This window comes from Meriones unguiculatus, chromosome 9 (assembly GCF_030254825.1).
Source record: "Meriones unguiculatus strain TT.TT164.6M chromosome 9, Bangor_MerUng_6.1, whole genome shotgun sequence".
NCBI lineage: Eukaryota > Metazoa > Chordata > Mammalia > Rodentia > Muridae > Meriones > Meriones unguiculatus.
In genome coordinates, this window is record NC_083357.1 from 74,409,907 (window position 1) to 74,429,361 (window position 19,455).

The following is a 19,455-nucleotide window of genomic DNA, read 5'->3' on the forward strand; positions in this document are numbered from 1 at the left end:
TAAATGCCCCTTTAAGTGACTTAATGTGGAAAACTAGAAGGCAAAACTGAAATTAGTTTGTGATAAATGAGTAAGAATTTTAAATCTCTGATAGGTATGGCCGAATGTTAGTATTGTAATCAATAGATAAATAGATCCATTACATGCTACAGAAAATCCACAGTGAGACCCACAGTCGTATGAGAATTCAGTATTTAAGACTTTAGTTATCTAGGGAAGCAAGTGTTTCTTAAATCAGGATCAGTGAGGTGGACGATTTGACAAATTGTACTGAAAGAACACAGGTAGAATGTAAAGATATTTTATAATTTTAGGACTTATTCCTTTCTAAACATTATACAAATCCAAGAATAAGTGGATAAAAAAGGACTTAAGAACATAATACTTTTAACTTTATAATAGATGGCATAGTGAACAAAATTACATATAAATGGTGATCTAAGAGAAAATGTTGCCTAAAATATAATGGGATAATGACCTAATTCACAAGAAATTCTTCCATAATCTGAAAAAGCCAACTTAACAAAAATTGGCATAGTACTTGAATAAGCAATTAAGAAGGGAATATTTAGAAAAACATAAATACTGATTTGAAAAGTACCAATGTATTGATAAAAGCATTAGGAAACATGCTTTCATTGACTGCTAATGAGTACCTAATATGTGTCCAGCACTGCACCAGGTTCTGCATACAGTCTGTGAAAAAGTTAACGTGATCCCATGACTAGCTATGAGAATTCGGATGAACGGCAAGCTGCCAAAGACATACACAGGTGGTGGCCATTCCTTAAAGGCTCACATGGGTGGAGAGAGATGCAATGACCGAGAGAAATGGGATCCGGAGGGGTAAAACTCCTTAGTCTTACAGGACAGTCCTGACTCACTGAGAAGGTGGCATTTGAATTAAGGGCACCTGTAGATCTTGAGCAAATGTGTAGGACATGTAGATTTAGAAATTGCTCTTACTCTAAGTCAGGGACATGGATAAGCATCACTTAAGAAAGATTTGAGAGAAGACCTAGGCCCATGGGTAGAAGAGCTTCATCATTTAGAGTTTCAGTTGATGTGGAAGAATATGGTAGAATCATAGAAATCAAGAGACACATTTCTAAAAGGAAAGAGAACTGTCACAGTTCTCCATTGCTGCAGTGAGGGAAAGTCAGGTCTGGCCATGCAGCAGCCAAGGAGGGAAATTCTTGTCTTGGGGATCATCATACAGTGATTCAATCAACCAAAAGGAAGCTGTATATTAGAGTGGAAGTGAAAACTGGAGAAGAGTTGTTTGTGAATTTGATGAGGTGGACAGTAGCTAGACAGATCAAGTGAGCCACAAAGAAACCAGATTTTATTCTACTTCCATGGGAAAACCACCAGAATCATCATTATCATCATAATTGCCATCATATTTACCATCACCATAATTATCATCATCATCATCATCATCCCTATGCCCTCCATCGCCTCTGTCCCTCTGTCCCTTATTTGTCTTAAGAAGTAACTACTCAGGTGGCTGTATTGAGAATATATTCTAGGAGATGAGAGCAAAATAGAGAAAGTACTAACAGTGTTATGTAGTGGTTTGGGGAGGAATTGATGGTGGCTTCACCTGGGGTGATTTCTTGGCAGAGAGTAGAAGGAACGCCTGTATGGAAAGTCTGTATGGAACATCAGTGAGTACGTGGGTGTATGGAGAAGCATGGAGAAGGAAGAATCAAATATGTGCTGTAACTGGATGTATGATGATGTCAATCTCCATAACTGCATATGGAAACTGGGATGATTAGAAAGGGACCAGTTTCAGAATAGAATATCAAAGTTTAATTTTTTAATGTGCTAAGTTTGAGATGCCTAGGAAACATGAAATTAACAGTTGCACAGATGAATTTATGAGCAAATATGTGGGATGTTTAAGTGTAAGAACTATTGGCATGTTATGTAAATATATACTATGAAATGCACAAAATCACTTATGATAAACTGAATTTTAGAAGAATCCCAGGACCAACTATACAGGAGCTACACTGAGTTGAAGTGGATGTAGAAGGGCATCTGAGAGGCACAAGATGTAGTATGGGGTTATAGGACTCAAGAGGGAGACAGTTCTGAGAGGAGGGATTTGTCAATTCTCCATTGCTGCTGAAATGCTGAATGAGAGAAGAGCAGTGTCTATGGCTATGAGGAAATCATTTGTGACAGGAATTAAAGATTTGGGTGAGAGTGGGAATGGAGCTGGATTGGAGTAGATGTGAGACTCAAGAGAGATGGAAGTAGAGATGCTAAACTCTAATTTGAGAAAGAGAACAATGAAATGCAGTAACAGGAGGAGGTTGTGGGATCAAGAGAGAGTTCCTAAATTGTCTGTGTTGTATAAAGATACAACAAAGTTCACAAGAACAGAGATAGGGATAGGACAGAAAGGAAATGAAAGAAAAAAGTTCTTAAGGATGAAAGGATGGGCTAATAACACCATAAAACCAAGGGGTTAACCAATGGTTAAAAAGAGGTCTATATACACACTAATATTGAGGCACAACTGGTGATTTAGCCCAGAGCTTCTGCATCTACCACTGAGCTATGGCACTTTATCTTCATCCCTAAGAAGACTGTTTTTAAAGGAGAAGGGGCACAAACAGGATGAGACTTGAAGTTTCAGTTTTGGAAAAGATGTAATCCTTGTTTTACTCTACTCTCAGAGTACTATAAAAGATTATAGCTGAGAGGTATAAGGTTGAAAACGTAAGTTTTAGAGGAGAGGGACTCATCAGTGGGATGGAAAAGAATTACGACAGACTCTTACAAGCTAGGACCTAAGGTGAAGGGAATGGACCAGTGAGGACTATCTCATCTCTTATTTTTTCTCTTCTCTCTCTCTCATGGCTGCCAACTTCCATCAGATAAGCAACTTTGTTCTGCCATGCCTTCCTATCAGATATCATATCTTGATTATGATGGGACAAAGCGACCATGAATAGAAACTTCTGAAATATAAATATTTCCTCCTTAATGTGGATTTCTCAGGTATTCTGTCACAGCAGCAGAAAGCTGACCTGCGCATACTTTAGGAGTCTGTTGCTTACATAAAGTAGAGAAAAGCTGTTAGGGATGAGAAAGCTGAGGAATAGAGGTGGAATGCAGCAGAATATGCCTTTGACTTGGTCTGGGCCTGAAATTTGGAAGGAGAGAGGGAAGGAAAGAAGAAAAAATGGAAAAAGCAAGATAAAGGCCTTAATAGAGAATATATCGGATATCTGTGTTGATGACAGCAGTTGGCATAGGGCGTATCTTGGTTACTTTTCTATTGCTGTGGTAGAATAGCCTGATAGGAGAAAAAGGCTTATTTTGGTTATAAGTTGATGTCATTGTCTGCCATGGTGGATGAGTCACAGCACTAGGACCTTAAGACAGGTGATCACAGTGTATCCACACTCAAGGAACAGAGAAGAATAAACACTTATGCTCAGCTAATCCAGTATCCCAGCCCAGGGAATGATACCATTTCTAGTAAGTTTCAAAGGCATGCCCAGGGATCTGTCTCCTAGGTGGTTCTAGATCTCAAGTTGGGCACTGAGCTTAGCCATTGCAAGGAGGAAGGATGAAGTCTTCCATAAATGAGAAATGATGGACAAGAAAGCTGACTGATGAAGAGGATGCTATATTCTAACCATTACAAGTATTTCAGAAGGGAATGATTTTATAAATAGTGAGGCAGAAGCCACAATCTACCAACAGTAAGGAGAGCAAAGAGGTTGCCTGGCTCATGTTCAGGCACTTGAGGAACATGCATGTGAGAAAAGAAATAGCTCCATTTGGGAGGTACAATGACTAATATTGTCAACTTGATAGGTTCTAGACTCAAAAGAATCTTGCCATGTCAGTAAGGGCTTGTCTAGATTAGGTTAGTTGATATGGGCAGCACCATTGCATGAGCTGGGAGTCCTGGCTTCTTCGTAAAGAGGGGGGAAGACATCGTCCCTTCCTCCCTGCTTACTGAACATGGATATAGGTTGGCTAGCAGCTGTGTCAAGGTCCAGCCATCATGGCTTCCCAGGCCTGATGGGAATATCTTCAAACTATGAGCCAAAATAGATGTTTTCTTACTTCAGTTGCTTTTCTCTGATATTTTGCCACAGTGACAATGGATTAGATCTCTGAAACTGGAAACCTGTCCCAGTTAAATGCTTTCTTTTATACGAGTTGCCTTGGTCATAGTGTCTCTTCACAACGATAGAAGAGTGATTAAAAAAAGAAGTTGGTACCAGGGAGCAGGGTACTGCTGTGACAGGCCTGACATACTGCATTATCAGAGTATGTACTTGGGATTTTGGATTAGGAAAGCACTTGGGTACCTTAAACAGGGCTTAATGAGCTAAAATAGTAGGAACATGGAAGATGGGGTGCTGAGAACAGTGTAGAGTATGAAAGCCCTGTTCATGAAGTTACAGAGGGAAAAAATATTAGTAAGTGGCCTAGAGACCATATTTTGACAAGGAATGTGGCTACTTTTTGTTGTTATTCTAAAAAGCTGCCTTAGACTAAATTGAAGAGTTGTGGATTAATGATGTTGATAGGATCTAATATGTCACATGGTTATTAGTAATCACTCTTATGCAGATCTATAACAAAAAGGAGGAAGTTAGACAAGCAGATACAGAGTGTACAGTTTGAAGAGCACCAGAAAGTATAATGGACCTAAATCTAGTCTCTCAAGGAGATAAAAAGTTAAAACAAAAACAACCCCCCCCCACACACATACACACAAAACTGATGCTAAATGAAATAAAGGGAGGGGTAACCTCAGAGCAAGACCCTATCCAGCTCAGCTTCTAACTTCTGAAAAGGAATTTTTAAAAATCTTAAATATCGAAGAAAACCATCAACAATAGAAGGTTGATCCAAGGGCAATTGAAACGGGGGACAAATTCTAGCCCCACTAAGCAGCAGAACTTTGCAGCTTTGTCCACATGGTTCTGGCATTAGAGTCAAGGATACAAGAACAGGGCTGTGGAATTTTTCTCTGTGGCTATGGAAGGTCTCTGATGCCAGGTATGTGTCAGGGCTGGTCCCACGTGGAGACATAGAGAGGCCGTTGCATGAAGCTGTGAAGGTGGAGCCTGGATTTATTAGAGCCCCCAAGATGCTGGAAATTGTAGAGTCATGGAATACCTGCCAAGGAGAGATGCCATATGTTGTAGTTACCAAAGCTGAAAGGAGCTGGAGATCCGGAGAACACTTTGACATCAGACATGGAGATGTAGAATTCAGAGTTTGCCTTACACATTTTTGTTCTTGCTTTCAGGATGTCTTCATTATGCTCCCTTCCTCCCTTTTGGAATGATAATGTATATCCTGTGACTTTGTATGTTGGAAGTATGCAGTCTGTTTTCGTTTGTGTTTTGTTTTGTTTTAACTGGGTTTATAGTTTGGATTGAATGTATTTTTGTGTTAATATATGACTACAGGCCTTTGGGGGCCAGCAAGTGTCTAAATGCTTAGACACCAGGGAGTAGAACCCTTTGAAAGGATTAGAAGGATTAGGAGTTGTCCACTTGTTGGAGGAAGTGTGTCACTGGGGTGGGCCTTGGGGTTTCAAAAGCACATTCCAGGCTAGGCTAGTCTCTCTCTCTTTCTCTTTCTTTCTGTTTGTCTGTCTGTCTCTTTCTATGGATCAGGACATAGCTCTTTGACTACTGTTCCAGCACATGTGTGTTACCGTGCTCCCCGCCATTATGATAATGGACTGAACTTCTGAAACTCTAAGCAAGCTCCCAATCAACTGCTTTCTTTTATAAGACTTGTCTTGGTCTTGGTGTCTCTTTATAGCAATAGAATAGTGATAAGAACAAGTAACTAATCAGAGGAGGCTCGGGAGAAACACTTTTTCAACTAAACTTAAATTTCAAGTAATACATTAAAAGAAGCCCTTCCTCCCCTTTTATTTTGAAATCATTTTCACCTTAAAGACAAGATATAAAAATAGTATAATTGCCATTGATATCTTCCTATAGGTGAATTTAATAGCTTATGTAAGTATAGTATAATTATCAACATTAGGCAATTAGCATTGGTATAGTATCATATATGTAAAGAATGTTAAAAATTTGCCATTTTTCCTCCAAGTTTCTTTTCTATTTTAGGATCAAATTTAAGAGCATATAAAACATCTAGTCATCATGACTCCTTAGTTTTCTCCTATCCATGATGCTACATCATTTGAACTCCCTTCCATTTGAAGCTGTCTGACATTTCTCACTCTTAGACTAAAGATATATATTTAAACATTCATATCTGTATGAACACATACTAGAAAATTATTTCTAGTTACATATCCTAGTACTGTATTATATGTGCATGGATACTTATACTCTGATTGCTCACTAGAATAACATAAAATATTCATCAGTAAGAATGTGGTAAGACTATATTTAGTTTGTAAAGGATTAAGTTAGATATGTAGGAATTCATATGGATGGAATCCAAAGGATGGTGTTAATTGAGAAAAGTAAGAGTAAAACAAAACATCATAGTATTCCACTTAAGGGAAAAATATCTCTGTTTAGGGAGAAAAAAAAAAGCTGTGATGAAAAAGAAATTCAAATCAACAACCAAGAAGAGTGTTCTTCCAGATGAAGTGATAAGTGCTGGTGTGTGACTCCAAAGACTAACCTTTGTCCTCTGGCAGTGGGAAAACCAGACAAATGGAGCCTCTACTATGCTCGGCAGGCCTACTTTGAGTGTTACCACCAAACAGGGGGAGAGAGTATTCAGAATCATGGAGGTTACTATAAACATGCCACTCCAGGCCTGGCTCACGCATCTGCTTTCATTCCTCAGCTCAGAGCTCAGACACAGCTGCATCTAGTTGAATGGCAGCTAGGAAATGTCATCTCTTCTATGCTAAGATGTACCGAGTTGAGTTTCTTCTGCTTCCTCCTAATTACCATCCCCTGAAGTAAAGCACTCCTCACTTGAGTATCTTCCTGAACAAATGTTTACCAATCAGGAAATTGCCCAGAAAGATACATAGGAAATAATTCATATTGAGAGAAGTACCACATAGGACATCATTATTTTATTCCTTAAACTCTTCTATTCTCTGTTCCTTTTTATTAACTCATATTATATTCATATATTACTTTTAAAAATGAAAAATTAAAGCATTAATAGTAGTTAAATAAGTGGAAATCATTATTTTAAGTACATGATTAATTTAACAAAATTTATCTCTCCCAGCACTGCTAGGTTATTTCCTTGTGATCTTATAAGTGGGACTTGCATGTGTATCGTAGCCCAGTTTCTCCTGGATTCTTTTTATATAGGCTCTGTTGGTGCCAGTAGATGCATGACTGTTATAGGAAATCAGATTGTGCAAAATAATGCTTCCAAGGTCCCCAGCAGAGACTCAGGATCTAAATGTTGCCCATGTGAATGAACGGGTGAATGAAAAAGCGATTACTCACTCACCTAAACATCACGGTACTGAAGTTAGGTCTGTGAAGCTATTGGAAAATACAGGTAGACTATCCTGTTAGCATGTACACAGATAGTTTCCTAGATACACTGGAATTTTATTTCCAAATGTGGTTTATGACATGAATTATTCATAAGTCAGAATCATATGGATCCAAGATAATTATGTGTATTAAATATCCATCTGTAGTACTGTGGTAGCTCTTAAGATCACCCTGGGTGCTTTTAAGAAACAGATTTCCAGATTTCATTCCAGACATGCTGGAATATCAAAGGCCTGAACCCAGTGATTTTTAAGACACTCCATTGATGAGTCTTAGGTTTATAGTCCCACATAGGTAGGCTTTTCTTTTCTTTTTTTCATTTTTTTTTAATTTTTAGTTACATTTTATTAACTCTGTATCCCAGCTGTATCTCGTTCCCTCATTCCCTCCCATCCTCCCTCCCTCACCTCCTCCCTGCCCCTTTCCAAGTCCACTGATAGGGGGGACCTCCTCCCCTTTCATCTGACCCTGTTTTATAAGGTATCTTCAGGACTGGCTGCAAAGTCCTCCTCTGTGGCCTACCAGGGCTGCTCCTCCCTTGGGGGGGGGAGGTCAAAGAGCCAGTCATTGAGTTCATGTCAGAAATAGTCCCTGTTCCCACCAGAGAAGCGAACAAGAAGTTTCTCAAGGCAATGGGTTTTCAAAAAGAATGCCTAGGCCTACTGCAGTTTGCAGACATTGTGCAGGGATATCACTGGGCCAACGAGTGCAGGTCCAAGAGGGATATCCAAAGCAACAAAATTAATGGCCTGGCAGCTCAAAGTCCTGCAGCAAAAAGTACGAGCTGTTTCAGACAGGAGCAGCTGAAAGTCATCAGGTTATAGAAAAACAAAAAAAACAAAACAAATGATCTGAAAGAGTTCACTGAAAATGTCTCTGTTTATAATTTCTCACTAAACACAGCACGAGTAAAGGCTTAAAGCAGAAAGGGAGAAAATTAGTGAGAATTTTAGTTTCTTTAAAACCACAGAAATGTTATGGAAATATGTTTTTGTTTTAATCCTAGGTGTGGGATATGGGGCTGCTTCAGACTGTCCACAAAAGCTGACTATGATTTGCCTCGTGCTCTAGGAGAGAAGTGATTTTTTTGCCAGCTGCGTATAGTTTATATTTGGAATTCTGGGGACTCTGGAGAGAGTATATAAATGCTTAGACCCCCAATAGGCAGCAGCTTTTGCCCTGGCCTTCTGCTCTCTCTGCTCTTGCTGCTACTGCTGTTTGCTGTTTGCTGTTTGCTGGATTGATGGTTTCTGGTTGGAAGTATCCTGACCATGAAGATCAAACTCACCCAAAGAACTTGACACCCCTAGTCAGCAGGAAGTAGTCTAAAGATATTGATGCCTCCTTTCCATCCTAACCTTCTTTCTCTCCTACCTAATGTTGGGTAGTTGGAAGGGGTAAGGGGTGTTGTAGAAAGGTTAGGAAAAAGAACACAATAAAGGAGCCAAAAGTCCAGCTACAATAAACCCTAAACCATTGCTGCCATTTATGTTGTTGATTGTGTTTCTTCTTCGGTGAACTATGTATTTCTATCTCTTGCCCACTAGTAGGTTTGGCTCTTTGTCTTTTGAAATTTTATTTATCAGTGTTCTTCCTGCATTTTGCACAAAAACTCTTTATTATGTTTCTTCTGTTATAAATATTTTCTGTGATCTTCCTTTTCATTTTATATGTAGTGTTTGCTTTTCATGTATAAGCACAAATACACAGAGCTGTAAGTGTAAATAAAAATGAAACGTCTTAGAATTTGGCATAGGTTTGAAATATGGTGTTAAGTTTCTTAGCTGGCAGATATAAAGCTGTGTAGCGGTATAGCAGCCATATCTTGGCTCTTCGTGCTTATATTTTAAACCTTAAAAAAAGAACCTATAGTTATAAAATAAATGTATTATCAATAACACAAACATGATCAGGCAGAAACAATAATTTAGTCATGGTGAAGAACCCTTGGGACCACATCTGGCTTGCAGAAGGCTTTGTTTTGTTTGCTAATTTCATAGTTTGCTTGGAGCCAGCAGTGAAAGCCTGCAAAGTTTTAAAACTTTTAAAAATAAATTTCAGCACTTTCGTCATATGGCATTGCTGGCTTGTTACCTATTGGCAATGCTGTTCTGTGACTAAGTATTAGGTGACTCCTCTCACGTGGGAAATAATTTTCTAGCTTGTCAAAGCCTCACCATGATCGATGTTCTTTCTGTCTTTGACCCAATTGGCAAACATCACTTATTGCTAAGTCTAATCTCCTGTTTTCTTTACTCGTGGACATTATTTGTCTGGACCCTGCAGCTAATTGACTCTGCGCATAAAAATCACTGGGATGGTTTCATCCTTCACAGTTTTCAGGGAGGGTGGTTTCATAATTGCGACTATTAAAACTACTAGTTTCGAATTTGCATGTCAGATATTCCGATGTTCACTAGAGTAACATCAATGTTCACCAGGAAGTCTGTTGAGTGCTTTATACCTATATGGTATAAATAGCTCCTATTTTGTATTATTTATTTCAAAATGCCAAACTGTATGATGTCATCAGCCTTTGTCTATTCGGGTCAAAGTAAGTAATCCTGGGCTCATGGCTAGGTTGCGTGCTGTGTGATTGCTGGGGTCTGCTGCTTCTCAGGGTTGTGTTTTTACTTCATTCTTAGCACCCTCCTTTCTCAGCTCAAGCTTCTAATTTTGTTTAAATGCTGTGTCCTACCTAAGAAATTGCTCACCATGATGTTGGCATTTGTTTTTTTTTTCATTTCTAAGTCCCTGAATAGACATTCCACAACTGACTGCCACTGGCTCTTTGGAGACATGTTTTTCCTTTGATGCCTGTGTCCTAAGTCCTTGATGATCTGAATCTTAGCATTAGGCCTAAAAGTATAGGATGTAGAACAATAGAAAGAAGAAGGAAGATGGGAGCAGGCCACAGGAGATTGCAGCAATATAAATCAGGCCCCTATGAGGTGTTGGTTATAAATGTGGAGTAAGAAGTAAAAATTCCAGAGTTAAATCAGTAAAGAAGAAGAGGAGTTAATCAAAGTTGGCATAATGAAGCAGAATTTGAAGACTAGTTTGTAACTCCAGTTCTCTGTGCTAGACCTTGGTGAGAAGAGAAACTGAGTAGTAATTTGGATAAAGGAAAAAACAACGGCCCTATTCCTTGTCTAGTACAGGCCAAGGTTAACTTTTTCAAAGCCAAAAGGAAATGCCAGAAATGTGTGCCTGAGTCACCAATACTGTGTATGTTTGTGTGTGTGGTATACATACTTGTATGTGTATATTTATATATGCTAACATGTGTGTGTGTATGCCTGTATTCATGCATGTAGAGGTCAGAGGCCACCTTTGGGTGTTTTATTCTATGTTTCTTTACCTTAATTAGTCAATGAATTAATTTAATGGTTCACTATGTAGCCCTAGGTGGCCTGGAACTTTCTGCATAGACCAGGCTGAACTCCAACTCACAGAGATCCTCCTGGCCTTGCCTGCAGTGTGCTGGGATTAGAGGCATGGGCCATCACACCCAGCTGCTCTCATCTGTTTTGAGCTAGAATCTCTCATGGAACCTGGAACTCATTAATTTTCTAGACAGCAAGCCCCAGGGGCTCCCCCATATCTGTACTGTCAGCAATAGGACTACAGGTGTGTATCACCATACCCAACTTTTCATGTGGGCTCTGGAGTTCTGATCTTAAGATCTCATTCTTGTATAGCAAACATTTTGTTGGCTGGGCCATTCTTGTGTGTGTGTGTGTGTGTGTGTGTGTGTGTTGTGGGATGTCTTTCTGTGTCTAGATAAAGGGTCTATTTCTGTTTCAAAATCATAAAGGGTTATTGGTCCATAGATGGGAGAGAACTCTTGGCCTACAGGCTCCGTGTATCCCATAAGTAGCCAAAGTGACATGGGAATGCAATGACTGCGGACAGGTTCCTGGAGGGCGAAGGCCTTAACTAAGACCGAAGTGAAGTGAGGTGTCATCAGGGATTAGTGTCCCTCAGGTCTATGCCAAAGTCTGATGTCAAACTTGAGATATACACAGAGGAAAGTAAACACTATCCTGTGGAGGTGCAGGGAGAATTTATCTCTGTTGATAGGACAAAGTGCAAAATGTGAACCGAGAGGCTCACATTTCACAAACCAAATCATATGTTTTTAAAACATGTGTTCTTCAAAGTGCAGTCATGCAAAACCATTTCGTTTTGATTTTCTGCTGTACCTTGATCTTTAACCTGTTGTTCTCCCTAGGATATTCTTAGTCATCACGCCATCAAAGTCCAGGCGGATATCCAAAGGCACAAGAAACAGTGCTATTTCTAGTTCTTTTCTTTTTTTCCTTTCCTTTCCTTTCCTTTCCTTTCCTTTCCTTTCCTTTCCTTTCCTTTCCTTTCCTTTCCTTTCCTTTCCTTTCCTTTCCTTTTCATCTTCCTTCCTTCTTTCCTTCCTTCCTTCCCTTTCTTTCTTACTTTTTTTTTTTTTTGTACTAACACCTATTTGTTTTCCCGGTAGCAAAACTGCTGAGTTCTTGAGCAGACTGGACACAGAGAGAAACAGAAGTGCCTGTCAAATTCGTCCTCATGCTGCCCAGTCCTCAACATGGGTGAGTGGAAACTCAGGCAGGGTACCGTCTGGCACCTTTTGAAGAGATGTTTAGAGACTGAAGATTAAGGGCACAGATTGACAGATGCAGTCCAGAATGATCTGAAACTCTGATCCACCCCCACCAACTGCTCCTTGAGGTGTAAAATAATGCTTGTATTTGTTACCACAACATGAGCATCTGTAAAGTCATTTATCTTACCTAGTCATCCACCTATACTCCCCCCAAATCTCTTACCTTGTACAGAATAGTGGGTTTCCTTCTAATATTTGTTAGGCGTGGGTATAATATGTTTTTATTGTATTATCCCCCTCTGTCATTAACCCCAAGCCTCCTCTATCTAGTCTTCCTGGTCCTTTTTCTAAATAGCCCTTCTATTCTGTGCTTTTATTTTTTTTAATCCTGATTCTTCCTGTGAGAATAAACATTTTGATATTTAACTGAGTCTAGCTTGTTTTGCTTAACATTGTAATTTTCATTCAATTCATTGTCCTGAAAACAACACAGTTTTGTTCTTTATGGTGAAAGATATTCTATTATAGTATTTTTACCATATTTTCTTTGTCATTTATCCCCTCATGGTTGCTTAGGTTGATTCCATGGTTTGGGCAATGGTAAATGAGGCTGGGGTAAACTCGGGTAATCAGGTACATTGTTATGCTGACATCGATTCCTTCACCTCATCTTATATCCACATAAGATCTAGTTCACTTTCTACCCTGAGTGACCCTGATAAAAAGAGATAAACCAACACTTAAAAGCTGTGTGCTGAGCACAGAGCTTAGTACTATTAGGAAGCTGTGTTGCTTTTTTAGAAAAAAGCGTATAAGTCAGGTTCTGTGCAGCCTCTTCCTGGTAGAGGACATCTAAGTTGAAGCTGACAAAAGATGAAAAGAGACCTTCCAGGTGTCAGAATTCATCAACACAAGGTTTAAAAGCAAGGGAAAAGTATGGCTGGTATAGGGGGAGATGGCGTCCATAGTTCAGGGGAGACATAAACCAGAAGGCTCAAGAAGCAAGCAGGAGCCATGAGGAGCTTTCCTCAACTGGAGTATCATTGGCAAACCAGGAGGGGTAGATTACTGTCCAATCTGTGTAGCGTCTCTGGCCCCAAAATTCTAGTAATATCACCTAGAGCAGTGGTTCTCAACTTTCCTAATGCTGTGACCATTTAATACAGTGCCTCATGTTGTCTTGATCTCCAACTATAAAATTCTTTTTGTTGCTATTTCATAGCTGTAATCTTGCTACTATTGTGAATCATAAGGTAAATATCTATGTTTTCTGATGCTTTGAGGGGACCTTGTGAAAATGTCATTCAACTCTCCCCCTCCCCCCCCCCACAAAGGTCCTGGTTCAGAATCAGGATCTAGACAATGAGGCACCTACAAATGGCCCCAACAGGAAGTTGGTAGTGTCCCATGGCAGAAAAGCCACTAAGAACATTTGTGTGTCAAGGTGACAACAAGGCTAACAGGCCTGAAATGCTGTGAACATGGAGGATTCGCGATCTCTTGTATTTTCCTAAGGCCACACAGCCAATGATCTGAAGGCTAGGTCCAAAAGAATTGAGAGGGAAGAATCTTTAAGAAAGACTTGAGGTGATATTAGGGATTTGAAAAAAAAATGTTTAGAAGGTAAAATGACCAGATTTGGCGATTGCTCACTAAGTGGGAAAAACACAATGCCACTTTCAGAAAAGAGATTGCCCTTGCTTCCCATCCTGTGTGTCTCCTGCTTCATCTTTCCCTGTTTCTGATGTGGGGTTGCAGACTCTCAAACTCGTCAGTGTGAGCTCCATAATTTGTGTCATCCCAGATCCATCATCTCAAACCCCTCACTGCAGGGCCCTCAGGGGGAGAATTGAGAAACTCTAGGTCACAGACAAAAATTATGTGTAGAGGACGAGTCCGAAGCATGTCTAGATAGCCTTGTGGCTGTGAGGGGGAAAGGAGGACATATAGGAATTGGAACACTTAGGGCTTTGCTTGCCAACGTCTCTTGTTTTCCAGTTGGGAGCTTTTGAATCCTGTGATTTTTGAAACATCCAGCAGTACTGTGTCTGCTTGCTCTATTGATTTCAGCTCATTTATTTGATTTCACAAGACCATCCTGAATTTTTAATATTGTCATCTATAACGCATCAGCCATGTCTCCCAGAGCTGCATATTCTGTGGATTGATTAGCACACATATCACACCATCCACAAGCTATCAATAGGAAATATGGAGCAGAGTCAGCCTGAGGATGTTTCCTCATGAGTTGCATGCAAGAGATACTCAATTTTGACACCAAACTATTAATAAGTTGTTGGCACTCGATATACTTAACTAAGTTTTTACCCACAGTGTGCTCATCTCCTTCCATGTAATCCGTATGAATAGAATTCTGAGAAAGCTCTGTGAAGACATTTTTTTAATGCTTTAGGAAAGACAAATAAATACATACATTGCACTTCCGTGAAAAGCATTTATTCTCTGTTAAGAGCATACCTAGTCAATGTCCAGAAAATGAGCGATGTATCCCTTTTACCTTCAAGTGTAAGGAGCTCTAAGGACTTCAATTGTTGTTTCTCTGTTTTCTAATTTTAGTATGCTCTTCAAAGCAAGTTTTCTAATATTTTTCTTCTATATTTTAAAAATAACATTTTATCCATATGTTCAATGTGTCCTGATCATATCTACCTCACTTTTCCCCTCTTCAACTTGTTCTGGCTTTACCAGTACATCTTTTCCACATGCTCATGTCTTTCTCTTTTTTTAATTTAATTTTTTACTAGAATTTTCATATATTTTTATATTCTTTCCCATCCCCCAACTCCCCTCACATACTCCCCAACTACATCCCTACCCAATTTCATGTTCTTTGTCTCTTTTCAAACAAACAAAACATCAAACAAACAAACAAAAACTAAAAAAGAAAACCAGTAAGACAAAAACAATAAAAGTAAGCAAGACAAAAAGCAAACCAAAAAACATGGAATCTTTTTTGCATTGACCAGCTACTTCTGAGAATGAGTCTGGAGTGTGACACTCCTTTCTGAGGAGATATTAATTGCAAATGGCTTCTTGGTTGGGCTGGGATGAAACCTTTGCAGGTCATGTGCATTCTTGTCACAGCCTCTGGGAGTTCATGTGTGTGTCAGTGCTACCATGCCTGTTTGCCACTCTTTTCTTGGAGTCATCTACCACCACTGGCTCTTAAAACTTTCCATCTCCTCTTCCACATAGATCCATATAGAAGGAAGCTTAGATGAAGACATCTCATTTAGGACTGAGTACTCCAGCGTCTCTTACTCTCTGCTCATTGTCCAGTTACGTTCAATTAGTGTTGCTCATAGATTTGGGCAAGGACCACCTGACAGAGACCCACTCCCTAGGACATGTGACTCTCCCTCCCTTACCAGGCAAATAGTCCTCAGCTAAGGATCGTGTACCGTACCCTCATATATATATATATGAGGGTATGGTATATATATATATATATATATATATATATATATATATATCCTGTTCAATATATATATATTGAACAGGGTACCCTGCATGGGTGGACAAAGCTTCTTTGTCCACAAAATACCTGGGTTAGTAAAGGAAATTCTCAGTACTAGGCATGGGTTATCTCCCCATGAGTTCTTAGACACATTTCTAATTTGAACATATAGCCACCATTGGAAGATAGGAATTTCATAAATAGTATGTAATTATATGGATGAAAAAGGCTACAAGAAAATTAATTGTGTGTTAGAATAAAGCTTTTTGAGCTTTAGGACTCCAGACAAAAAGACATTTGCAGAATTCACTTACATATAGATGGTGTCACTTTCTCTAATAAGTATGAGTTGGTGTTAAGGTGAGGACAAAAACCCTTCCTTTCTGAACTGTTTACAATGGATATTACCAGCTACATTTTAAATAGTTTCCAGTCCCTGGCTTGTTTCTCTCTCTTCTGGAAAAAATAAAAGAATAATCATATATATATATATATATATTTCATTTCAATAAAATGCATTTTGGTCATTTTTACTATCCATCATTTCTCAGATCCATCCATATCCTTTCCTATCCACCCTTTTAACCTATTAAGGCCCCTTTATACAGCCCAATTATTCTTGGATGTGTGGCATCTCAGCAACTATTAATTACCCATAACTCCTCAACAATGGGTGGGACTTCATGCCATCTCCCCTCTCCATTCAGGGATTTGGTCTGGCTTGAGCTTGCACAGGTCTTGTGAGTTCATGCATGCAGCTTCCCGCTTGCTCTAGAAGACACTGCTTCACTGCAGTCATCTCCTGCTCTGATTCTCACGCTCTTCCCACTCTCTCTTCCACAATGGACCTTGAGTCTTGGAGGGAGGGGTGTGTTACAGACGTTTCACTTAGGGCTGAGCATTCTGTTGTCTCTTATTTTCTGCCCCTAGGCCAGTTGTGGGTCTCTGTGTTAATCACTACTGCAGATAGAAGCAATAGTGGGCTTTGAGAGATGTGTTAATCTATGGGTTTAATAAGTCATTAGTAATCATTTACTATTATGTCAATTTAGCAGCACAATAATAGCAGTTTCTCTTCTAGGCCTATGAACTGGTTAGCCATAGCTTTTTGTTCCAATAATGGTACAAGTATGGGTTTCATCTCGTAGAGAGAGAATTAAATCCAATTAAAAAGCGGTTGCTTACTCCTATGATAACTGTGCCACCAAAATTACAGTCCTATCTTTTTAAAAAACATACCCACTTTTCTTTCTTTCTTTCTTTCTTTCTTTCTTTCTTTCTTTCTTTCTTTCTTTCTTTCTTTCTTTCTTTCTTTCTTTCATGTACATGAGAACTCTGTCTTCATGCACACCAGAAGAGGGCATCGGATCCCTTTACAGATGGTTGTGAGCCATTATGTGGTTGCTGGGAATTGACCTCTGGAAGAGCAGCCAGTACTCTTAACCACTAAGCCATCTCTCCAGCCCCCAATCCTATTTTTTGTTCCTCCAAATCTTTTAGTGGCTCCCAGTATCTTCAAACATAGAGTCAAAGTGCAAATGCTCTTTCTGCTCTCTACACCTCTGCCTACCTCTCTCCCTCCCATACCCCTGCTCCTTGCTCCTCTCTCTTTAGATGCCCAATGTCTAGAGGAATAGTCTAGATTTTTGCTACTCCAGGGGTGATTTTAGGACCTGCAATATAAGTTATCTGAGAACTTACAGAGAAGCAGATACTTCTCAAGCCCCACCACAGACCTTCTGTGCATGTGTGATTCTTGTGCGTGTTTACGTCAGAGGGAAGCTGTTCGGTGGTTATCTACGTCCTCTGCTCTACACACTCCAAGTGATTTGTTTGTATGTTTTATCTATGGGTCACATGTTCTTCCCTTTACAGTGTCACATGGCTGTACTTCCCTCACTCTGTTTTGTCCTGTTTGTGTCCCAATACCACAAAGTCCTTGTACTTTCTGCTGTTGCTGTAACAGGCCTCCACAGATTATAGCGGGCGACTACGAAGTACAGCCAAGGTTGAGGAGGACTTCGCCGAGAATGTTTCGACGCAAAGATGATTCAATTATTCTTTCGCATTTTGGAGGGCCAGAAATCCAAAATGAGTCTGAAGGTGCTAAAAATCTATGGGGCTGGTTCGTTTTGTGGAGACTGTGGGCATCTGTGCCTTGCCTTTTGCAACCCCGTGTGACTCTAGGCAGTCTTTGGCCACCTGTCCCATGCTACACCAACCATTGCTCTTATTCTACCTTCTGCCTGCTTGCGTCTTTGTTATGGAATTACATTGGGTCTACCTAGTTAACATGAACTAGTCTTCCATCTCAAGATCTTTACCTTTTGCTGTACCTTTTGTCCTCTGTCGTGATAATTAACATATTCTAGGAATTGGGGTGGAACTATCCCATTTTGTACCCTTTTGGTAATATCTGACAACATGCAAATATCTCTTCTCAGTAAGTTTCAAAACTTGCTAGCTCATTTCTTGTCATTCTCCTGATACCACCAGGGTTTCAGGCTTCCGGATACCCATCTGAGGGTTTTTTCCTTGCCCATTTAGTCAGTATATTCTGGTTACATTTTCTGTCTTCTACAACTTGAAAACATTTGGAAGTATTCTATTTTGGTTTTGCATTTTCTTTCTCAAATGTTAACACACACACACACACACACACACACACACACAACAAACAGAAAACAAAAAGTGTCCTTTGCCTTCCCAAGTGTTCTACCCAATGCTTCTTGGTTAAAGTTTCCACACATATTAGTGACTATAGGCCAGCTTGTCAGTTCTGTCTTCCCCGCTCACCTCACCCCTGCGCTGAAGGCAGCTTGTTTTTCCTGTCCACGTTACAGGAATTCTTCTGGAACTTTCCTTTAGCACAATGGGTCAGAGCCTCCTCTGTCCAGTGAACCAATCTGGGGAGCTTTAAAATTTCTTCTGCCTAGGCCACACCCCAGAGATCCAGTTACAGTATGACCTGGACCTGAGATCCATACTTTTTAACACACCCAGGGTAGCTGTGAAATGCAGCCAAGGTCGAGAATATGCTGGGATGCTCGGAAGATGCCTTGGGACTTGCCTTTATTGCTTTTTTTTTTTTTTTTTATCCTCTGATCTCTGGGTCTCTGTGGCTTTGATTTCATGCTTTGTTTCTTTGTTTTAGTGTACCATCCTATCCAATAGTTTTCCTGGGGAAGACACATGGGAGACAAGTGTGTTCAGGTTCCTCCTGAAGCTATTTTTTTTTTAAATCTTTTTTATATCCCTCCAACTTGGATTGCAGTTTGACTGGTAGCTGTTCCAAACTGGGAAGAAGGTTGCTCCTGAGTTTTGATGGTCCTGCTCTTCTGTTTTTTGTACTGGCTCCAATGGGTCCAAGGGCATCTGCATTTCAGTTCTTACAGAAGCCTTTAAACTTGCTTTCCCTGAGAATAATTTAACATTTTTTCTTCTGCTGATATTCCCTAGTGAGGTGTGACTCTGAGTATGAAGGTTTTTATTATTCATTTTCAATTTGGAAACTCATTTCTAGTTCTAGATGACTTTCTAGTGCTATTTTTTATTATTCTTCTTCTTATTATTCATTTCCATTCAGTTTCTCTTTATAGAATTACTATTTCTCTAATTCCAGGCCACCTGGATTTATTTTCTAACTTTTTCTTTTAAACAATTTTTTTTTCTCCTAGAATTTATTGTTTGGTAATTTTAACTTATGTCTGCTGGTGTTTATTTATTTATTTATTTTACTCTATACTATGTTTTCCTGTCTTTGATGGTATATGCCATCTTTTTCATTTGGGTGGCAGCCTGCAGGAGACAGGTGAAAACCCCACTGAAGGCATCAGGATGCAGGATTGTATGCAGCCTTTTCAGCC

General features: G+C 39.6%; 1 protein-coding gene across 5 annotated transcripts in view; it reads left to right on the forward strand.

Moving 5' to 3' along the window:
* The window catches only part of Epsti1 (epithelial stromal interaction 1), an 89,027-nt gene that overhangs the window by 43,512 nt on the left and 26,060 nt on the right, over nt 1-19,455 (forward strand). For all 5 annotated transcript variants that reach the window (XM_021655697.2, XM_021655698.2, XM_060391475.1 and 2 more), the window contains exon 7: nt 12,007-12,097. In XM_021655697.2, the coding sequence (XP_021511372.1) occupies nt 12,007-12,097 (91 nt within the window). The remainder of the gene's footprint in view (nt 1-12,006; nt 12,098-19,455) is intronic.